General features: G+C 40.7%; 2 protein-coding genes across 3 annotated transcripts; one reads left to right on the forward strand and one right to left on the reverse strand.

Moving 5' to 3' along the window:
- Nucleotides 1-245: 245 nt before the first annotated feature.
- Nucleotides 246-9,430, reverse strand: LOC127774346 (uncharacterized). Of its 2 annotated transcripts, XM_052300572.1 has the most exons (6): nucleotides 9,269-9,430; nucleotides 9,070-9,202; nucleotides 8,045-8,184; nucleotides 7,544-7,906; nucleotides 7,050-7,112; nucleotides 267-1,036 (listed from the first exon to the last, which is right to left on the reverse strand). In XM_052300572.1, the coding sequence occupies exons 1-6, from the start codon at nucleotides 9,347-9,349 to the stop codon at nucleotides 800-802; spliced, it is 1,017 nt and encodes a 338-aa protein (XP_052156532.1). In that variant the 5' UTR covers nucleotides 9,350-9,430; the 3' UTR covers nucleotides 267-799. The 2 variants fall into 2 exon arrangements, with proteins under 2 accessions (XP_052156533.1, XP_052156532.1); XM_052300573.1 differs by lacking the exon at nucleotides 7,544-7,906 and having other exon boundaries at nucleotides 246-1,036.
- Nucleotides 9,431-13,444: 4,014 nt separating this feature from the next.
- Nucleotides 13,445-19,148, forward strand: LOC127773723 (E3 ubiquitin-protein ligase hel2-like). The gene is made up of 7 exons (XM_052299875.1): nucleotides 13,445-13,800; nucleotides 14,605-14,913; nucleotides 16,198-16,406; nucleotides 16,493-16,541; nucleotides 16,657-16,746; nucleotides 16,843-16,905; nucleotides 17,031-19,148. The coding sequence occupies exons 1-7, from the start codon at nucleotides 13,633-13,635 to the stop codon at nucleotides 18,702-18,704; spliced, it is 2,562 nt and encodes an 853-aa protein (XP_052155835.1). The 5' UTR covers nucleotides 13,445-13,632; the 3' UTR covers nucleotides 18,705-19,148.
- Nucleotides 19,149-21,040: the final 1,892 nt, after the last annotated feature.

Here is a 21,040-nt window from a genome sequence, read left to right on the forward strand (position 1 = left end):
AAGGGTTTTCTACAAGACATTCCGTATGTGCTGAAAGACAACGAAAATTCACCATTAACAAAGACATGCATCGACCAGAACAGGATGCATGGTGAGCATACATATTTCAGACCAACTCCATACATCAATGAATGGTTTCCTTTTTCTTATATTTGCAGTACTTCAACAAGGATTCTTCAGCAGTGCACATAGCAAAGCACGTCTTACCATGATAATTGTAGAATCAACAGACTGCGATATAACCTCACAACAAGCTGGAAGGAATACATCGGAGAGAACAGCATACAGGAGGGAACTACCTGCGCATTCCGTTTCTATAAAAACGCTGGAAAGCCTGAACTTGTGATCCTGCTTTTCTGAAACTGCAAGTCAAAGATAGTTGTCACATTTTGCCTTTGAAAGCCGCTGGAATGCCTGAACTCATGATCCTGCTTTTCTAAAACTGACAAATCAAAGAGTGTCACAATTTGGCTACCTAGATCACAAAGAATATCACATTCAACATAATCCTAGGTATTAAAAGAAGATAGCAATTTCATCTCTTCTTTGTCATCAACAAAAGGCTGCCCTGACAACGAAGGTTAAGATCATTAACTTGACAAACCCTAGCAGTGCTAACAGAAGGTGAGCACTACCCAGGTTTCAGGATTTCTTTTGTCTAGCTTCCACGAACAAATAGACATCCTCTTGCAAGAAATTAGCAGCCGAAAAGGTCCAATGGTTAACAATAGGGAAATTTTATTAGGCAAAAGAAACTAGGAAATATCACATCTCTATTGATAGTATTTCAAGAAAAAAATCAATAAAATAGGAGTTTACATTTGCTAATCTGATGAGTCCTTCCAAAGCTAATGTGAGGGGCACCCTCAGGAGGCTGTAGCATTTCCTTGTCATAGTTGACTGACATGAGGTACAATCCATGAGGTGGTGCTGATAATGCCACCTTTGCTAGTTCCTTGCGGTCTCTTGCTGCGATGATTTTTGCGACGATGTCAGGTGGTAGTGCCTCCCTTCCAACTTGTAGCAACAAAGCTACCTGCACCACCGACCACAAATGTATTAATGAAGATATACATAACTGTGCTCAAGTGTAAATGTACTGAAACAAAATAAGACAGTCAGAAAACAAGACATGCCCAACTAAAGATTGGAACTTTTCGAACATTGAATTGTGTAGAGCAGCATAAAAAAATTCTCTTCCTCAGATAGAAAAATCCTACACTTTTAAAAACATTCAGAAAATATAGCACAGCTCAATATCATCCATAACTCGTTTCATGCTCAATTCAACCCCTGTCCAAATCTGTATCATCAGACCACTTCCCCTTCCCCATCCAAGGTTTTCAAAAAAATGGTATTTAGAAAAATACTGATCTCCTGGGCCAGACTGGTAACTGACTGGTTATCACAGTTTACTGGACAAAATTTTGAATCAAATATATGAATTCAAATAATGATTGTTGGCCGGCTACTGTACCAGACTACAGGCGATCAGCAGGACTGAAAAAATGCAGCTATAAGAAATTAACAAATTCTAAATTTAAATTCAGAAATTCTGGCAATTTGTTCTGGTAGTGTTCACCGGTTACCACCAGTTTTCTGAACCCTGTCCCCACCACACCATCCCTTTCTCCATCGTGATAGGATCTTAAGATTTAAATAAATCTCAAATCCAAAGCTCCAGCGAGTATTTTATCCTAAAGATCTCTGATTCTTTCAATCTGAGAACAGATGGCATGATTCTGGTTGGTTTATGCATGGTCATGGAGATGCCTGCATGCTATTGCCTACTGAACACTCACGGGAAGAACAGCTATGGCAGGACAGAAGGCTCCATGGTTGCCAGAAGCTGCTAAACTCACTGAGCTTCAGCACATAGCTAGGAGGCTTGCTTGATCAGCTGAGCCCCCAATGAATAACGTTGTGGAGGCCTCCACATCAGGTTCCTTGTGTTTTCATCTCTGGTGCTCATGTGACTGAAACTTGATTTAGACCTGAAATTTGAAAAGTTCACTGGTGATGGAGGTACCATTTTGAGCTTCAAATTGACATCCGGTTTTGTTTATTGAGAATCATGAAGATTTTCTGAAACTACATGAATCTTGCCTGAAACTCTGCAATTTTATTGAAACTTCGCTGAAACATACTTTAAACTCCGTGACACTTGCATGGGACAATCATGCTTAGACACTACGAAGTTGCTTGAAACTCTAACAATGGTGTATAACCTGCTGAAACTTGATGAGACATCAACTTGAAACCTTGCCAAAATATGAAACTTAGTTTAAAGTTGTGGCTTTCTTTCAATCATATGTCACGTAAACAAATTCGAGCTAGTTATGGTTGTTACAACTCAAAACCTTTCCTTGGAAGTAAGCTGTCTTCACATGATCATGTTGCTTGTTAAAACACAGGTAGTAAAGCAGCTGAGACTCAGGTTGTCCATGCACAGGGGCGGAGCTCTCGGTAGGGCAAGGTGTGGCCCTCGCCATACCTTCCTCCATCCCCCCCCCCCCCAAAGGCTCCAGCCGCCGCCCGCCGGCAAGATTGGGCGCGCAGAGAGAGAGAGCGAGAGCGAGAGGAGCGACGCTGACGCCGCGTCCAACTTCCAGTCGCGACTCGCGAGAGGAGCGAAGCAGTCAAGCAGCCCAAGATATTCAGCCCATTGGGCTTGTTTAGTTGTTTTGTGCAAATGGGGATCAAACCCTAGACCTAAATTTTCCTTTCCCCAATTTTCCAATCCCTAATCCCCAATTCTCCGCGGCTGTGGAGCTGGGCGGCGCCGTCGCGAGGTCGCGAGGAGGAGGCGCGGCTGCGGCGCAGCGGCACAGGGCGGCGTGGGGAGGAGGCGCGGTGGACAGCGGCGACTGCGCTGCGCGGGGCGGCGGTGTGGAGAGGAGAAGACGCGGTGCGATCGCGCGGGCCAGCGGTGCGATCGCGCGGGCCAGCGGCGCGGAGCATCGACGCGGCGGCGCGAGGCTGCAACGCCGCGGCATGGGCTGGGCAGCAAGCCAGCAAGCAGGCAGCATCGCAGCAGTAGCTACATGCACCCAGCACGGCTGGCAAGCAGGTAGCACCGCAGCAGGCAGAGGCTATTTGCATTGCTTTGCAGAGGCACTGCAGCATATACTATACTAATCAATCTTTGCTATTTGCTTTGCAGATTCTAAGTATATCTATCTATGCTCACCAGTTTCTATATGTAATGTATTGCGGAAAGGCTGAGTCTTAAGGAGTTGAGGTATGTTTGAGTTTCTACTCTTCTATTTACGCTTTTGGGAAATAGACGATGAATTATGAACTTGTGATTAGTGCTTATTACCATGCTTAATGTAGACTTGATGAGATAATGTTGCATCGTACAATATCGTGCATTGAGATTGCTTTTTTTTTCTTTATTCTTGGCTGATGCTAACTCTTGTGGTAGTCCATGGGCCATACCTATTTTTTTTTCCGTCCTCCGCCACTGTCCATGCAGACGACGAGGTGTCCACCATGCACATGGAGGATGATAACAAGGACCAAGAATTATTTGCTAGACATGTGGAGGAGAATGGTGGCTGCATGCCAGGAGGATAACTGCAAGGTCACAGGGTGCATGCATAGGAGTCTTGCCTGCATGCACTGGAAGGACAATAATAGCAAGGTCTGGCCATTAATTCATGTTCTGTGCAGAGGAACAAGCTGTCATGGCATCACGCCATGCTCGGAGGGAGAGGTGGGTCATTCTGATAGCATCTGATCAAACTATAACTTCCTATCATGTTCAGATGAAGCATCAACAGCATTCCATGATGTAGATTTGTCTAAAAACATTATAATAGAGAACCGAATCATCAAATTTGACCGTGTGTTGTCCAGATAACTTGAATGGATGCCAACAGCAATTAGGAATTATGTTTTTGCTCAAAACAAAAAGGAAATGTGGATTTTGGTAAAAGTAGAAACTGAGTAGCTATCTAGTTCAGCCAATCCACTTGTCGATCATGGGAATAGGGATGATATCTTCTTACAAAATTATTATGTCCTGATCCAGGGACTGTATGGGTTAGTTGTGAATAACTGGAGTGTGGTTGGGGAAAGGATCAACAACAGGTGGAAAGGAGACATGCAGGGCAGAATAGAAACATCCAGGGAGAGGAAATAGACTTAGCAACACTTATAGTACCAAATTAGTTTCATTACATCTAAAATTGAACATGTTTCGATAGTTTATTTGTTTTGTGTTGAAAATATTACTATATTTCTATAAACTTAGTCAACCCTAAAGAAGCTTGACTTTGAAAAAGTCAAAACAACTTATAATATGAAACGGGGGTGGTACTTATTAAAAGGAACAACCAAAATAGCTACAACGGCTGCAGCTGTCTCATGGCCATGAGTTAACTTGCAGCCTGGTCAAGCAGACATGACACTAATCAATTTTTAAGCCAACGAATTACAAATCTCTAACATAAGGAAAGCAGTGTAGTCAGCTTGAGCCATTCAGCTACTACACTGACAAGAGCATGTTCTCTTCTACACTAGTGTCATTTTCTGATGGAATATGTCAGTAACATTGTAGTATTATGTTAATTTGGGTCCCCTCATGAGATGAAATCAATTGTACTAGTAGGTGATAACACAGTACACAACATGGTCTCACGAAATGAAGAGGTAGTGCATCGTCTTGACTTTTCACAACATGGTCTTTCAGGATATAATCTCTTGTTATGAAAAAACTCAATACTCCACCTCGAGATGGGATTGTGGGAAACACCGCCTCCTCCAATGTTTACTACTGCAGCGCTGGCCATTCTAGGGCAAGAGGGAGGAGATAGACTCATCCATGTGAGTGGCAAGCTTGTAGCCAGAAATCAATCATTGGAAGCCATGAGCTATTGGACTTTAAGACATCAGTTTCTGTGATTGTGATTTACTCTTTCCATTTGCTATATCTACACTACTTTAAAAGAAGGTAGTGGTGGCGGCAATGAATCTGCCACCAGCCTACCACACCTACTTCCATTGTTGTTTTGCAAATTACCATAAACTTCTAAGTATTAAAATCTATACTACATTAAAATAAGGTAGTTCCATACCTACTCCCGTTATAGTTTTGCAAATTACCCCATAAACTTCTGCGTATTAAATATTAAAAATCAATCAAATCTAAATTGATAGCCACATATAGCAAAATGATAGGTAACACATTTCATGGCAAAGCGCATGTTATTTCTGGTACCTGTTAATATTATAATATATTTTTTATCCGTAGCAAAGCACAGGCATCCAGCTAGTAGACTACAATTAAAAAAAAGGTATTGTGTGGTAGACTGAAATCAGATTATCAGATATGCTACAATTAAGCGCTTTTTTGGCAGAGCTCCAACTCCTGGATTCTTGCAGAACATGAAGTTTGTAGGCTAAAATGAGGTGGTAAAAGCCAGTATTTCAGTCTAAACTCTAAAGTATGAATAAGATGGCTCACCCAAATAAGAAATGGAATCGTAAAATGGCCCTTTACATCTTAGCAAAGCATAAAGGTACTCATATTACAAATCTCACTAGAGCTGCTATTTTTTTATCAGAAGAGGGAAAAGGCTTCTTAATTGTTGGTACCCAAAAAAGAGCAGAGGGTCTTATATCCAGCTCCAAGAATTCTTGAAGCTGAAGCTCTGCCAAAAAGACCTTGAGACCTAATAATTCCTATTTAACTACAGAATCTTGTGGTCCAATTCCTCTCCAATTTGTTTTGTAGAACTAGTTTGACATTAATTAGTGCATGAAAGTTTGACATGATGCTGCTATGAATAAGGAGAATGTCCATGTGCATCTAGAGGCAAGTGTTGAATAATGTCGCAATCGAATGCACACTACTCAGAAATTCCCATGGAAAGTTCTGGGATCTCTATATATGTCACCATACTTTATCATGTTTGCTATTATTGGAGTCTAGAAAAAAAAATTGCCAAGGACACATTATTTTTTTCTCAAACACGCAGGCCAAGGACACATTATTTTTTTCTCAAACACGCAGGCCAAGGCCACATTGTTTTTATGATTATTCTCTCTACCTGCCCACCCCCACCCCCCAAATCCAAATCTTGGCTCCAACCATAAGTATTGAATGTCTATTGTCTAAATGCCTGCTTTGTGGAAACAATAACTGTCTTTCGGAATTTGCAGTAGTCACTAGTCAGGTAGTCAACACTGTAAAGGAAGGGAATTGATGTTATGGGAGTAGGTCAAGGCCCAAATAGGCAGGAGATCAGCTCATCAGCAAAATGACAACAGCAAGGCTACTGCCAGCCTGCCACCCAGCAAGGATACAGCAACATTCCATCGATCAGCTGGCAGATTCTGCGTATTAGTTGGTGTGATCTTAGTTACTACACCCCAGTTTCCAGAATCTGCGTTAGTCAAGCTCTTCCAAGGAGCAGACCCACGTATACATGACAACTCACTTACACTTTTGTTCTTGATTAGTGTAGAAGGGTTAACCCAGAGGAGTTATGGTTGCAATGCACGTGTTTATATGCTGGATCAATATGAGCCACATGGGCTTCTACTACTGTATGGGGGTATTAAAATTTGTTAGCCAGACACTCTAACTTGAAGAGCGATTAAGCTAAGTGTTGATCAAGAAGGAATAATGGATATCCATTATTCTATTTGGCACCGCGCAATGAGCCTCCTCCTTTCTCTCGTTATACCAAGGCATCAAAATGACCCTGTTGGGGTCAAAGACCCTGACCTCCCACCATCCACTACTTTGAACTTCCCAAGACCATAACATAGATATGGTGAGATACCTCACGTTATATACGTAGCAACCAAGTTAATCAAGATGAATGAACTAGTGTCTTCATTTCTAGTTATCAAAGATAAAATAAAAAAAAATACGAACAGTTCTGCAAGATGGTATTTTTTTATCAGATGCATCCATAACTCAGAGAGTTTGTTCCAATATTATTTAGGACCATTTCTACCCTCATATGGTCAGAATATGTAAGATGTTACGAAATTAAAGTCCACACATGAATTTATTGAAGTGAGAACAAAATTACCATGTTCCTAACTTGTCTGTACAGAAAGCCAGTGCCTTCAATCTCAAGCTGTAAGATAGCACCCTGTGTGGCACAAGGGAAAAAAATATCAGGTCAATTCAATGGTACTTAATGTCTGGTCAACTGAATGACCACACAAGAAAGGAAAACAACACTTAGGCCCTCTTTGTTTAGGCTTAGGCTTATTGGCTTAGACTTTTAAGTCAGCTTATTGGCTTATATGATTTATAAGCCGGTGGATTTAATGTCCTAAGTTTAATGGTGGAGTCATACATCTACCTCACATAAGCCAAAAAAGCTTCTCCAACCTAGCTTTTGGCTTAATAGTGTTAGAGTGGCTTATGGCTTCAAAAAAGCCAAACGAAAAAGCCACTTGTTTGTTTAGTCTTAGACTTTTCGGCTTATAAGTTGGCTTATAAGCCTAAACAAAGAGGGCCTTAATGCTGCATTGTCAGGGTGAAAAGGCAAAACTAAGAACTGCGAGCTTCAATTACCATTTCAATAACATCAAAGCGCATTATCTTCTTTATGGGACTGCGTACACGATCATTGTGTACTGCATTAGCGAAAGATGTAAAGTCATGTGTTCCAACAAAATGCTTTGCAGCCTCCCGCATAGCTTGTGAATTAAGCTTATACGCACTATGGTATGCATAATGATTATGAAAGGGATCCATGACTGGTCCATTATAAATCTTGTAATGATAAATTTTGCTCCTTGTGGATGTCCGGGCATGAAATTCAGGCTTTGCTGCACTAATTTCCCTCACTCGAATCTCATGTGGAAGAAGCCCATTGATTGCAGAGTGCATGCTATCAAGACAATGGTAGGAAAAAGGCGTGGTGAAATGCGCCACCTAGATACAAAATATGATGTGTTACCCCTCCATATAAAACAAAAATTACAAAACACCAGAACAAGCGGTGCAAGATATAAGTGGGACTATATATCTCAACTTGAACACTTATTTACAGATAAGTTAAGATAATTGAACCTGACCCCATGCATGAACACCTGTATCTGTTCTGCCAGCTCCAACCAAGCAGAGCTCCTTGCGATCCAGCTTTGTGATGCGTGTTAGCGCATTCTCAATACTACATTGTATGGTTGGAGGCGATGGTTGATACTGCCAACCTGAAACATGATTGTAGTTAGATTATTGAGATTTCAAAATTCTGAAGTTCTGATCACAGTCTCAGTGATGTTCACACATAATGTCAACAAGGTAGTTTATATAATAGATGGATGATAAGTGAAGTATAACATAACTGATGGCCTACGACAAGGAAAAGCCGTACAAAAAGTTATATACTCAGTTAAACAAAGGAACGCAGATTGCTGTGTTAGATAATTACGAACTTGCTTCGACGGAAACATGTCAGAATAGCAGATCTCCAGTTGGTTATTCAAAAGGAAATATGCTTACAAGAGATGATGATGATACATCCGCTACCTCTTCAGAACTCCAGAACAGTGGCAACACATGACCATATAAACAGGACATAATAGAACAGGAGGAAATCAGAACTTAGGTTTTGCAATAAATTAGGTATAAATCGAATCCAAAGAGGATATAAATGAGATAAGTTTGGAATGGACAGCGCATGTAGAAGATCCAAACTCAATCGAATCCAAAGAGGATATAAACTAGAAGTGAACATTGTGCAGTCAACCATGTGCAGTCATCAGTTCCCCAAAAGTTTTCCCTGTGTACCGAAAACCTTTGTTTATATACCTATCAGGTATAAGATCCTGAAAAAGGAGTACCATTTTTTTTCTGGGGTTTTTCAATGTGATAAGATCTCAAGCGTCACCCTGCCCTAAACAACCCAAAATCACACCCTTCCGAATGAATTTTTTTTAACAGATTTTAGCGTGTTTTCGTGGAGAACAACGAAACCTATTTCTCCTCCCCCATTACTCAATGCAGGAAGCTTTTGGGAAGCATCCAAAAGTTCCAAATCATCCATCACCACCCTAAAAACGAGAAATATAACTGCGCAGGAGGAGACCAAGAACCTTTGAACTTGGTCCCGTCGTAGGCGATCACCATACGCCACTTGTACGACGCTCCCTCCGTCGTCTCCGCCCGCGCCTTGTCGGCGTCCTTCTCCCCCGGCGGCGGCACCGCGCAATGGCAGCCATCCCCGAGCTGAGACCCTCTTCACGTTAGATCTGGATGGAGAGAAGGGAGTGTAGAAGGAGAAGGACACTTTACCGAGATACTATGTCCGCCGATAGCGGCGGCGGCGCCGCGAGGAGGGGGAGAAACAAACCGGAGTGGTGCTAAACCCAGCATATCCAATTCTCCAGCCGATGCGTGGGGAGACACTGTCACACAGGCACACGGCACCAAGAGGGGGTACAGACAACATGGCCGAAGGACCGCCCCGTTTCCCAAATGAGAAATTTTCACCACATAGAATACGAAAATACTTACGGTCGAGCGATCGGCGCAGAGGAGCCGGATCGGACGCTCCCCTCCCCTCCGTGCATACCTATTGGGTCCATCTATTTCTCCCTCCTTTTTTTCACAAAAGATGTTTCATCTAGTGTACTTATAAATTTTCACTTTTTATAAATATAATGTTACGTAACTATTGGGTCCATCCATTTTTCCCTTCTTTTTTTTCCCTTCTTTTTTCCACAAAAGATGTTTTATCTAGTGTACTTATAATGTTTCACTTTTTATATATCTAATGTTACGGTGAATTAAAATATTCTTTTGCAATAAAAAACCCACATATTTTAGAAACTCTCTATTAAGAGAATTTGGTTTATTTTTTGTTCCACAAAAATGTTTCACCTAGTGTACTCATAATGTTTCACTATCTATAAATCTAATGTTGCAGTGAATGAAACATTCCATTGCAACAAAAAAAAACCCACATATTTTGAAAACCCCCTGTTAAGGGAATTTGTTTTTTTCCACCGAAAAATGTTTCACGTAGTGTACTCACAATGTTTCACTATGTATAGATCTAATGTTGCAGTAAACTGAAACATTCTTTCGCTATTTGTTGAAACATTGTTTTTATATAAGGTGAAACAACACCCGATTTAAACGAGTGAAACATTTTTTATCTACTTTATGAAACAATTCCGATATACCTAGTGAAACATCGTGCAACATTTAAAAATAATTTAATAATAAGCTAAATTTTTTCGTAGGAATATATCCATGTGTGGTCTTGTTTTGAAGATTTAATTACAATGAATTTAATGGTGCAATCGAATCATGATTTGGATAAGTAATTTAGAAGAAAAATCAGTTTAAAGTAGTTTTTCACGTAAATCGGGCGCTGATGTCAGCACCCGATTTTGCTCCAAACGGATCGGTCGCCCGAACCGTAGGCTCGTCCCATCGAATATTTGGACAGATACATAGAGTATTATTAAGGCCTTATTTAGTTCCTATTTTTTTCCTAAAAACGTCACCTTAAATCTTTGAGAAAATTCTCTATATACCCCTGAAAGTTCGCATAATCCCTTCTATACCCCTTGAGATTTGCTCATTCCCTTCCATATCCCTAAATTTCGGTTTGGATCCCTTCTATACCCCTTCCGTCAGTTGACTATTAAATTCATATCATAAAGTCCATTTTACCCTTTGGTATCAAGAAAATATAAATTTATGAAGTATATTGATGGTGTGTATAAATTTATTGTATGCTACTATTATATTTATGAGTTTATTTTGTGAGATATTATTTAACAAAAAAACAATTTTTATCTCGCATAACAAGATTTATCTTATTAAAAAATTGCGTGCTACTATAACAAAATTTGCTATATATACAGTTTTTAATGGTAAAAATATTTTTTGTTTTATCTAAAATAAATTTTGTCATATAAAAATTATTTTTGTTTTCCCTTCGCGAGGCGAAACTAAAATAAACTCATACATGTAATAGTTGCATACAATAAATTTATACACTTCATCAATATACTTCATAGATTTATATTTTCTTGATACCAAGGGCAAAATGGATTTTATGATAAAAATTTAACGGTCAACTAACAGTCAACTGATGGAAGGGGTATAGAAGTGATCCAAATTGAAATTTAGGGGTATGGAAGGGAATGAGCAAATCTCAGGGGCATAAAAGGGATTGGGTGAAGTTTCAAGGGTACATACGGAATTTTCTCTATATCTTTAGATACATGCGTGGAGCATTAAATATAGATAAAAAAACTAATTGCACAGTTTGCATAGAAATCACGAGACAAAACTTTTGAGCCTAATTAGTCCATGATTAGCCGTTAGTGCTACAGTAACTTACATGCGCTAATGACGGATTAATTAGGCTTAATAAATTTGTCTCGCGGTTTCCAGGCGAGCTATGAAATTAGTTTTTCATTTGTGTACGAAACCCCTTCCTATATCCGATCAAACATCCGATGTGCCTAAAAATATTCTTTTCACGAACTAAACACACCCTAAATGTAGGAAAAAAACCAATTACACAGATTACGTGTAAATTACGAGACGAATCTTTTAAGCCTAATTGCGTCCTGATTTGACAATGTGGTGCTACAGTAAACATTTGCTAATGATGGATTAATTAGGTTTAATAAATCCGTCTCGCAGTTTTCAGGCAAAATCTGGAATTTGTTTTGTTATTAGATAACATTTAATACTTCAAATGTGTGTCCATATATCCGATGTGGCATCCCAAAACAAAAAAAATTTAACAACTAAACCGGGCCTTAGCCGTGCGGAGTTAATCGAGTATCTCTGCTTAGCGAAAGGCACTGTTATTTTGTGATTAAGCTTAACCCTTATAAATGGGTTTTGAGTATGCCGACTTACTTGTCGATGAAACTCCTCTATATTTAGACTATTACTTTGACATATGACAAGGTGATGAAGATGAATAAAATAGTTGAGGGTGGTCAAAAGTGCTACAAAGATAAATTTATCTGGTTCAAAGTGAAAACATTTGTTAAAGTGTGGTCAAAAGCAAAACAATGATAAGAAAAGATGACCCAAAGTGAAATTTACTTAAAATAGAAATGTCGATTTATTGTTTTAGGAAAAATAATGAGCTACATCTATTCGGTGATTTGAGAAGTTTAGTTCAGGAGATTTTAAATTCCAATAATATATGTTGCCGTATTCGCTTTGTTTTCGTATTCGATGACATTCGATTTCGTTTTCATATCAGGGGTTTCCGATTCCGATTTCGATTTTAAAAAAATGATAACGAAAACATTAAAGGTGGTTTCCATTCGTTTCAGAGCTACGTCTCTTCATTGATTTAAGCTCTTCGTTGATTTGAGAAGTTTAGTTTGGGGTTTTTAAATTCTAATGAATATCTATTATCGTATTCGATAATATTTGATTCCGATTTGGACTTAAAAACGAAAATGATAAAGTTGGTTTCTGTCTGTTTCCAAGCCGTTTGCATTCGTACATATCACTGCATCTAGGTAGCAGTATGTGTGTTGTGGGGAGGGGGGGGGGGGGGGGCTGATGGGCGACTAGCTGTGCAAGGCTGCGCTCGTGCGGTCATTTTGACCCCCTCTACTCTCTCCTCTCTCCTCTCTACACGTATATACATATACTTTATAGACTACATACGTATAAATTTTGTATACATATATATAAAGTTTACGCGTATATTACATATACACTTTTGACATATAAAAAAGATATTATACACATATGTACACACAAAGTTTGTAGACGTATATAATAAAAAAGGAAAACCATGAGAAAAACCGAAAAGAACATGTATATAAACTTTGTATAGAAAAAAACCAAAAAAACCAGAAAAAACTGGAAAACCGCTGCATGCCTCTCTCCCCGCGATGCTCCTACCATCCCCTCTCTCCGCGCACGCTACGTGACGACTGCGATGCGCGGGGGATAGCCGCGCAGTAGCGATTTCGGCAGTGTGATCGCTTGGATGCTAGTTTAGTTCCAAACAAAATTTCTTATGTTGTCACGTCGAATGTTTGGATATATGCATGGAGTATTAAATGTAGAAGAAAAACCAATTACACAGTACGCCAGGAAATTGCGAGACGAACCTTTTAAGCCTAATTGCGCTATGATTTGATAATGTGGTGCTACAGTATACTTTGCTAATGACGGATTAATTAGGCTTAATAAATTCATCTCGCAGTTTTCTGGCGGAATATATATTTCAAACTATGTTTAATATTTCAAATATATTTCCATATATCGGTGTGACACGCTGAAAACTTTTTTTTTCCAACTAAACAAGCCCTGTGCCACTAAAGAAGAAAAAAGAAAGGAAAATGTCTATGATAATAAACCTTGGTACTCAAGGCATTCGAAGGGTCCAGGAAGGCAACGAGTCTTCGAGTAAAAAGCACGGTAAAAACCCAAGAGCAGACGAACCGTTCCGGCGTGCGGGCCGCCAACACAAGGACGCGACGACAAGGGTGGGGGGATAAGCGGAGAGAGAGAAAAAGGAAAAACTGTCTCGTCGTCTCGAACCTTCTCGCCTCCCTCACCGCCCTAACCCTTCCTCTTCTCCTCCGCCGCCGCCACCGCCGCTCCGCCCCCTCCGTCCCTTCGCCGCTACCGATCTCCCCCGCCCGCCCGCGGAGATGGACGACAGCTGCGCGGTGTGCGCGGACGCGCTGGAGTGGGTGGCCTACGGGGCCTGCGGCCACCGCGAGGTTTGCTCGACCTGCGTCGTTCGCCTCCGCTTCGTGATGGGCGACAAGCACTGCTGCATCTGCAAGACCGAGTGCTCCTCCGTATTCGTCACCAAGGTTCGTATCGTCGCTAGGGTTTCCTCCGCCCCGGCCAGGTTGTTTGATCTGTGCCGTCGGGAGCGTCGGTGGATCTTGGGTCGTCGGCTGGTTAGGGTTTCGATGGGCTTGAAATATGGGGCTCTTGCTCGTGAAATTGTATGGTTTTATGGTGGTGAAAATTTGTTCGATTTCACGAACTAATGTTGTTGGCTAATTATGTGAACTTAGCTTATTGTATGAATTGGTTCCTAGGGAGTTGGGATTTCAGCTAAAAACCTAATGCTACTGAGAAGAAGACAATGAGTTTAATCAGCACAAATTTATTTAATCAGAAATTTGTTTTGTCAAGCGATTAGGGGTTGGCAATTTGAGTTCAGGTGTTAATAATGGGATGCCATGGTTCCTGTACTTCCTTTTTTGATACATGGCATTGCAAGCTACTATTATTCTTACACTTAGTGTGACCGATTATGATATTTAGGCTTATGACTGAGCTAGAAATTTTTTTATCGAGCTTTATTAATGTGAGTTTGTTAGGCTTCCCTATCTGAGTTATCAGCATTTTTTCTGTTGTGTTTTATTAGTGCAAAGACAAGCAGAAAAAAAATGTGCAAGTGTTCCTTTAATGTTTTATGTTTTCACTATGAATTTCCTTTGCTATTTAATCGATGGCTGATTGTGTAACTCATTGGTTACTTTCTCTGTTTTTTTTTTATAATAAAATTAGACTGAAGTCATTGTATAGCTAAAGGATTGCATGTGCAGTCTTCATATGAATTTAAAATTTTAATTATGGCTCATTCATCTTTGATCATTCAACAGGCTATGGGCGATTACACAAAAGTGATAAATGATTTCAATATTTTCCCCCCTGTGGCAACTGAGGGAAAGGTGGGGGAGTACTGGTACCATGAGGATAGCCAGGCATTTTTTGACGATGCTGAGCACTACAAGATGATACGAGCAATGTGTCGGCTTTCTTGTAGTGTGTGTGACAAAGCTGAAGATCAGGCTGGTCAGGCAGCACAAGTAAGGCGCAAAAGCAAGTTCAGGAGCATTGAACAGCTGAAGGGACATTTGTTCCATCAACATAGGTTATACATGTGCAGTCTTTGCTTGGAGGGGAGAAAGGTGACATTCTTGACAACAATGTGCTCTTTTCTCCTTAAATAGTCACTGTTGGTTTGATTGTTTCCTGCATTTTAAAAATAAAATCAGCATGAAGTCTTAAGAGACTGTCATGGGGAATGATCTAGCTACTTATGTGGACATGCTTTGCTCATTGTGTGAGCCTAGTAGGTACTACCTCTGTCCCTAAATAAGTGCATTTCTAGCACTCAAATTTTGTACCAAAATAAGTGCACCCCTAGAGTAAGCTTATCCCATCCATCACTTCCCATTCAATTTTCTACCTATTTTACCCCCAACTACCCTCCCACTTCTAACCATGACTCATTTAATTGGGGGCTTATATGTCATTTATCTTCCTAGTGATTTGTCTGCCATGTGCTAAATGCACTTATTTAGGATGATGGTAGTAGTAATTAAGTAATCTTGACTATTGTTGATATCACTGCTTTTACTATGTATGCCATATGTAAATATGTAAAAGATCGGAGAAATCTATAAGTACTTGGTGAAAGATCTTTTGCTTTCCATAAAGTGTTGCTTTTGCTTTGTGTGATGAGTTGACTTTTTTTGGGGGGAAATGGAATTGAAATTCTTGCAAACTAAAGAAATTGTAGCAGAGATACTTTCTTATGAGGATGGTAACATTTAGAGTAGTTAGTCTATGTTTAATTGTGGCTACATGCTACATAGTCCAGTGCCAGTTCCCCATCGTCACAGTTACTGCATATTCTCATTGCTTTAAAATGTAATGTGCTTATGGAATTGTATGCATGACCTCATAAACTGGTGGCCAGCTTTTGTCAACTCGGCTAGTCCACCAGGGTGCTGACCGATCTCAGTGGTGTCTAGGTTGTGCTCGGAACTGATTTCTTGAATACTGGTCCAATGCAAACCATTCCACTTGAGCATTTTTTATCTGTATGAATAATTTGGTTTACTAACCTAGAATTATTTAATTAAAACCAATTTATATCAGTTATGTTGGATACAGTATTAATGTAGTAATATAATATTGGGGACACAGACCATGCTATTTGAAGTGAAAGTAACTGAAGCTGATGTCTGTATGTTTGAAGCTGAGATTGATTTTGTAATGTGCATTTTCAACCCACTGGGAAGGTAGAAATGAAAAGCTTTACGTTAACACCCTCCAACTATAATAAATTATCTATTTTGCCCACACGCATATTGTTATCTTGATAACATAGGGGCTATTTTACTACACTTTTAACTAACTGAGACTTGATGGTAGTTTGTTTGACTAGTTGATGTGTTGTTGGCCAGGTGTTCATTTGTGAACAGAAGCTTTATACAAGGACACAGTTAAATCAGCATGTAAAAACTGGTGACTCTGAGGTGGATGGCTCTGAGGTTGAGCGCAGTGGTTTTGCAGGACATCCTATGTGCGAGTTCTGCAGAAGTTCATTTTATGGAGATAACGAGCTTTACACACATATGTCCCGAGAACACTATTCATGTCACATATGTCAAAGGTATCATCATGTACCTCATTACCCTTAGCTAAATTGTACTAACACGCTATGTGATATTCTAACTTACGATTGGTCATTGGTTGCAGGCAACATCCTGGGCAGTATGATTATTTCCGGAATTATGATGACTTGGAGGTTTGTTGGCACAAATGGATATGTTGCCTTTGTTCGAAGATGTTTTTTTTTTCATTTACTCTGTTCTGCAAGCTTTTGGTAGCATCCTAATGTATGTTTTATTAATTCAATTCAGTTGCATTTCCGTAAAGATCATTTCCTCTGTGAAGATGAAGCATGTTTGGCGAAGAAGTTTGTAGTCTTCCAGAGCGAAGCAGAGCTCAAGGCAAGTATATTTCAGTTAGTTGTATTAGCTGCTCTGTTACTGCATTAGATGCTAGGTTACTTATTTTCATATTTCTTGGCTTGTTTATTTCTCCAGAGACATAATGCTATGGAGCATGGTGGGCGGATGTCTCGTGCTCAGAGGAATGCCGCACTTCAGGTATGTATTAGTCTTAGAATTTCTCATTCTTGTGCCTAAGGTTTCCCTTTTATCCTGCTCACCTGTCTTGTTTGTACTAATACTGGAATTTTCTTTGAGCTAATTTTTCTGTTTGGCTTTGTCAGATACCAACCAGCTTTATATATCGAAGAAACGAGCAAGATGAAAGGCGTGGTAGAGGTAGGGGACGGAATTCTCACCGTGATGGATCTGACCGGGATACCCCCTCTATGCAAAATGGCAGTGCAATTATAGGCAACGGTTTTCCAAGTCGAGTTGATAATGTTACAGGGTCTGTGAGTGTCAGTTCTAGTTCTGGGCGAGGAGAATCTGGCCAAAGCTCAGGCAATGGACGTGTGTTTGAACACTTGTCCTTTCCTCCTCTTCAAGACCAGGATATTCCTGATGCAAGGATGGACTCTGCTCCTGATGAAACCTCATTCCCTTCCCTCTCAGAGCAGCAAACCAGATATGCTCATGCTCTTAGTCAGAGTTCCCTTGCTGCCAAGCTTGGGGATGAGTCATTATTCCCTCCACTACCTGGGTCAAGTAGCAACAGGGGTTCTACTTCAACTCAACAGGGGCTACAAAGTCTAGCGAAGAACACACTTGCATCAAGGCTTCAGCAGCGTAGCAAGGGCAGTGTGAAAGTACTTCATTCTGCCCGGCCTCGCCCATCTGAAAATCCTGAATCAGTCCCTCCTGTTTCTAGTTCCCCACAGATGTGGCCTACACCTGATCAGGGGCTGCTTCATTCTAGTTCTTCCCAGCTTCGAATTGTAAGAGAAAATGGGATTATGTCATCTGCCGACTCGGCATGGAATCCTGGAGGTGGAGCTTCAAACAGGATGAAGCACTCTGTTTCTACTCCTAATCTTATGTCTGGTGGGTCCTCTGTTCAGGCACTAAGTACATCTAACGGTGGCAATAAAAAACAACAGCCACCACAAAGCAGCCAAACATTGCCTGCTGCTGATGATGTTCGTGCTGCCAATAAGACCCTGGTTGAAAGAATGCGCAGTGCTTTAGGCATGGATGAAGATAGGTACTCTGCATTTAAAGAAATCGCTGGTGAATACCGTCAAGGCATCATTGGTACTTCAGAATATCTTTCATATGTTGAGCAATTTGGTCTGTCACACCTTGTGCCTGAAATGGCTAGGCTGTTACCTGATCCTCAGAAGCAGAAAGAACTTGCTGATGCCTATCACACCAATATATGCTTCAGAAGCCTCCAAGAGAACAGTGATGGTTTAACCATTACCTCAAAGGAGGGTGGCCGCAAGAAAAAGGGCAAGGGAAAATCTCATGATGTTACAGAAACTAGTGCTGCTCCTGCTAAGGATATGAAGGATTCACTAGCAGATAGCTTCCTGGACACTGTAAGGAAGCTTCAGTTAAACAAGACTCAGGAAGGAGAGGCTGAGGTGCTGTCAAGGGATGGGTATCGATCTTCCAAGGGAAAGGCCCAACTAATAACTGGAGGTTCATCATCTAGTACACCATGTCTAGATGGTGATCATGGTGCCATTTCAATGGCTTCTTGTGCCAAAGATGATGTAGGCAAGGGAGGAGGTAGCAGCAACAGCAACATCAACAAACAATCAAAGAAGACATCAAAGTTTCTCAGAGCCCGATTAGGTGATAACTCCTTAGCTACACTTGATTTGAGTCGTCCTACCATGAGCCCTGAACGACCAGAAAGGGAATCGCAAGGCCCACAGGTAGGGTTGCCTATGCGAGGTGTTTGGAAAAATGGAGGGGGCCAGAAGCTCTTTACGGGCAATGGAAGGAAGTAAAATCATTTTGCAGATGCAGTTTGACTTTTGAAACGAGCTGGTCAATGGTACAAGCAGATTCTGTTGCCAAGTGTGCATATTTTGTGATCAGTTGGCTAGCTGGTCGTGGGAGAGCTTTATTGCTCCTTTGAAGATCATCGCCTTTGAATTACACCTCACTTTCTTGTTTTCTTTGCCAAAACATCAACTGAGGCTGAAACTTGAAACAGTAATGGCGTGATATTACGTTACTGGCCAGTTAGTGGAATCCATTGGTAGATGGTATTTTACATGAGCTCTGCCAAATATTATAGTTACTTTATCACTTTGTTTGTGCTGGATTGCAGTCAAAGACATGTATTTAGTGTGTCTGTGATCAGGCCGACCCTAACTGAATTCGTGAAAGTTGAAATCTCAATGTTCTTCGTGTTATTTAAACGGAATTGCTAGAAAACTCTTTCGTAAGTTTTTTGCTCCCAAAACTTTTAGATTTGTGACCATAGGATCACCTTGAGATTTGTGCATGAAGGGGGAAAAATACTATAAAGAAAATTTCACAGTATATCTACAATGTAATTGGACAATTATATTCTAGTTATATCTGATTTTTTTCCCTCAAAAAACTTGGGTAGGTTTTTAAGATACTCCTTTAAAACTGTTAGTAGATACCTGCTATGAAGTATGAAACTCTTCAAGGATTTAATATTTTGATTCCCTCTTTGCATGAAAATGGGTCATGGGGTCATTGCAACCGCTGTCGCGTTTTTGTCGGCCTAGAATACGGATTGTGCTACCTGTTTCGACCCAGCCAGCTGAAGCTTGCGGGGTACCCAGGCTTGCGACCACGTACATAAATATTGCAACATACTCTCTCCGGCCCAAAAAAAAATTAAGCTAGAAGGGGATGTGGCTGTCCAGATTTATTGTTATATGAGGGGTGGCTGAGTTTTTTTAGGACAGAGAGTATATAAGAAGACGGTTGGGGTGTAGTGGCCAGAGGTACAGATGGATGTCCCCTCATGATGGCTGCTGGAAATTACAGAAATGGATGTCCCCTCATGATGGCTGCTGGAAATTACAGAATTTGCAAAATGTTAACCAAGCAAAAGCTTTAGCATGCATCAAACTCTGAAAATAGCTAACGATATGGGAATGGACCACATTATATTTGAAACTGATGCTCAAGAACTGAAAGTGGCTCTGTTGGATATAACGCAGGACATGAGTCTAACGCTGCTATCACTTGAAAAGCCAAATTTATGCTTACAGCAAATTTTGATGTCCATCAAGTTATTTATTATCCTAGAGAATGTATTGTCCTATAGAATGTATTGTCCTATAGAATGTAATCGTGCTGTGCATGAGCTTGCTAAAATTGACGCTTCTCTGGGTCTACGAAGCCATTTTGTTTGGCTTGAAGAATTTCCATGTGTTGTTTGTAATTTGGTAGCTAGCGATTCAACTGGGCTACCTAATTAATGGAATTGTCTATTTCTTTCAAGAAAAGGTTCAACAAAATTCAGATTGTGACCAAAGTCCAACAACATCAAAAATATTAATTATTGCTCGAGCAAAGAACACGGTAGTATTGGAATTACATATGTTGAATGAGAATGTTGATACTACATGACTAAACCCCCTCTGAGGAAATTGCAATCAAAGAAGGGTTTTCGCTTCGAAGAACAAGAACTACCTCCAAATTTTTGTTTTCAAAAATTTGATTTACAGGATTTCTTGACTCTGAAGACCAACATATATGGGCATGGTGTCATTGTCCAATCTTTTTCAGATAGAGTTGATGTACTAAGTTTAAGGGCTGTTTGATTACTACCAAAGTATACCGTATTTAACCACACGTTTCGTATATATGTTTGTAATGTTTGGTTCTTACCCACAAGTTAGTTATGCCAAACTTGTATTCATCTTGGCCTAACAATTCATAGACTATAGTCTGTCGCAAGGAGGTTAAAGAGTGGTTTCAATTTTCTTGGCCACAACTCCACAACTTTGACAACTTAGCCACAAAATGCATGATATGGTTAGATATCTTTGATAAACAACCCCTTGCTACTCAAGCAGCGACGAGTGGCTCGGTGACGACCGATGAGGCGACGAGGGGCGCGAGGACGAGGCGGATGGTGAGGGGGGCGGACGAGGCGGTGGACGGCGAGGGGGGCGGCGATGACCGTCGAGGAGGGGCGCGCAAATGAGGCGGCGGACGGCGAGTGGCTCAGCGACGACTGACGAGGAGGAGCGCGCGGACGAGAAGGTGGATGGTGAGTGGCTCGACAACAACGGCGAGGAGATGAGGCGAGCAGAGAGAGGGTGCATGGATGGGGTGGCAGACGACGAGGGGG

This window comes from Oryza glaberrima, chromosome 5 (assembly GCF_000147395.1).
Source record: "Oryza glaberrima chromosome 5, OglaRS2, whole genome shotgun sequence".
Taxonomy (NCBI): Eukaryota; Viridiplantae; Streptophyta; class Magnoliopsida; order Poales; family Poaceae; genus Oryza; species Oryza glaberrima.

What these genes read in the sequence shown, in the direction of transcription:
- LOC127774346 (XM_052300572.1), bottom strand. Translation starts at nt 9,349, where the DNA reads ATGCTGGGTTTAGCACCACTCCGGTTTGTTTCTCCCCCTCCTCGCGGC. An exon ending in TCGGCGGACATAGTATCTCG is followed by an intron (nt 9,203 to 9,268) that starts GTAAAGTGTCCT and finishes AGAGGGTCTCAG; the next exon opens with CTCGGGGATGGCTGCCATTG. An exon ending in GTGTTCATGCATGGGGTCAG is followed by an intron (nt 7,907 to 8,044) that starts GTTCAATTATCT and finishes TTTTGTATCTAG; the next exon opens with GTGGCGCATTTCACCACGCC.
- LOC127773723 (XM_052299875.1), top strand. Translation starts at nt 13,633, where the DNA reads ATGGACGACAGCTGCGCGGTGTGCGCGGACGCGCTGGAGTGGGTGGCC. An exon ending in GGAATTATGATGACTTGGAG is followed by an intron (nt 16,542 to 16,656) that starts GTTTGTTGGCAC and finishes AATTCAATTCAG; the next exon opens with TTGCATTTCCGTAAAGATCA. An exon ending in AGAGGAATGCCGCACTTCAG is followed by an intron (nt 16,906 to 17,030) that starts GTATGTATTAGT and finishes TGGCTTTGTCAG; the next exon opens with ATACCAACCAGCTTTATATA.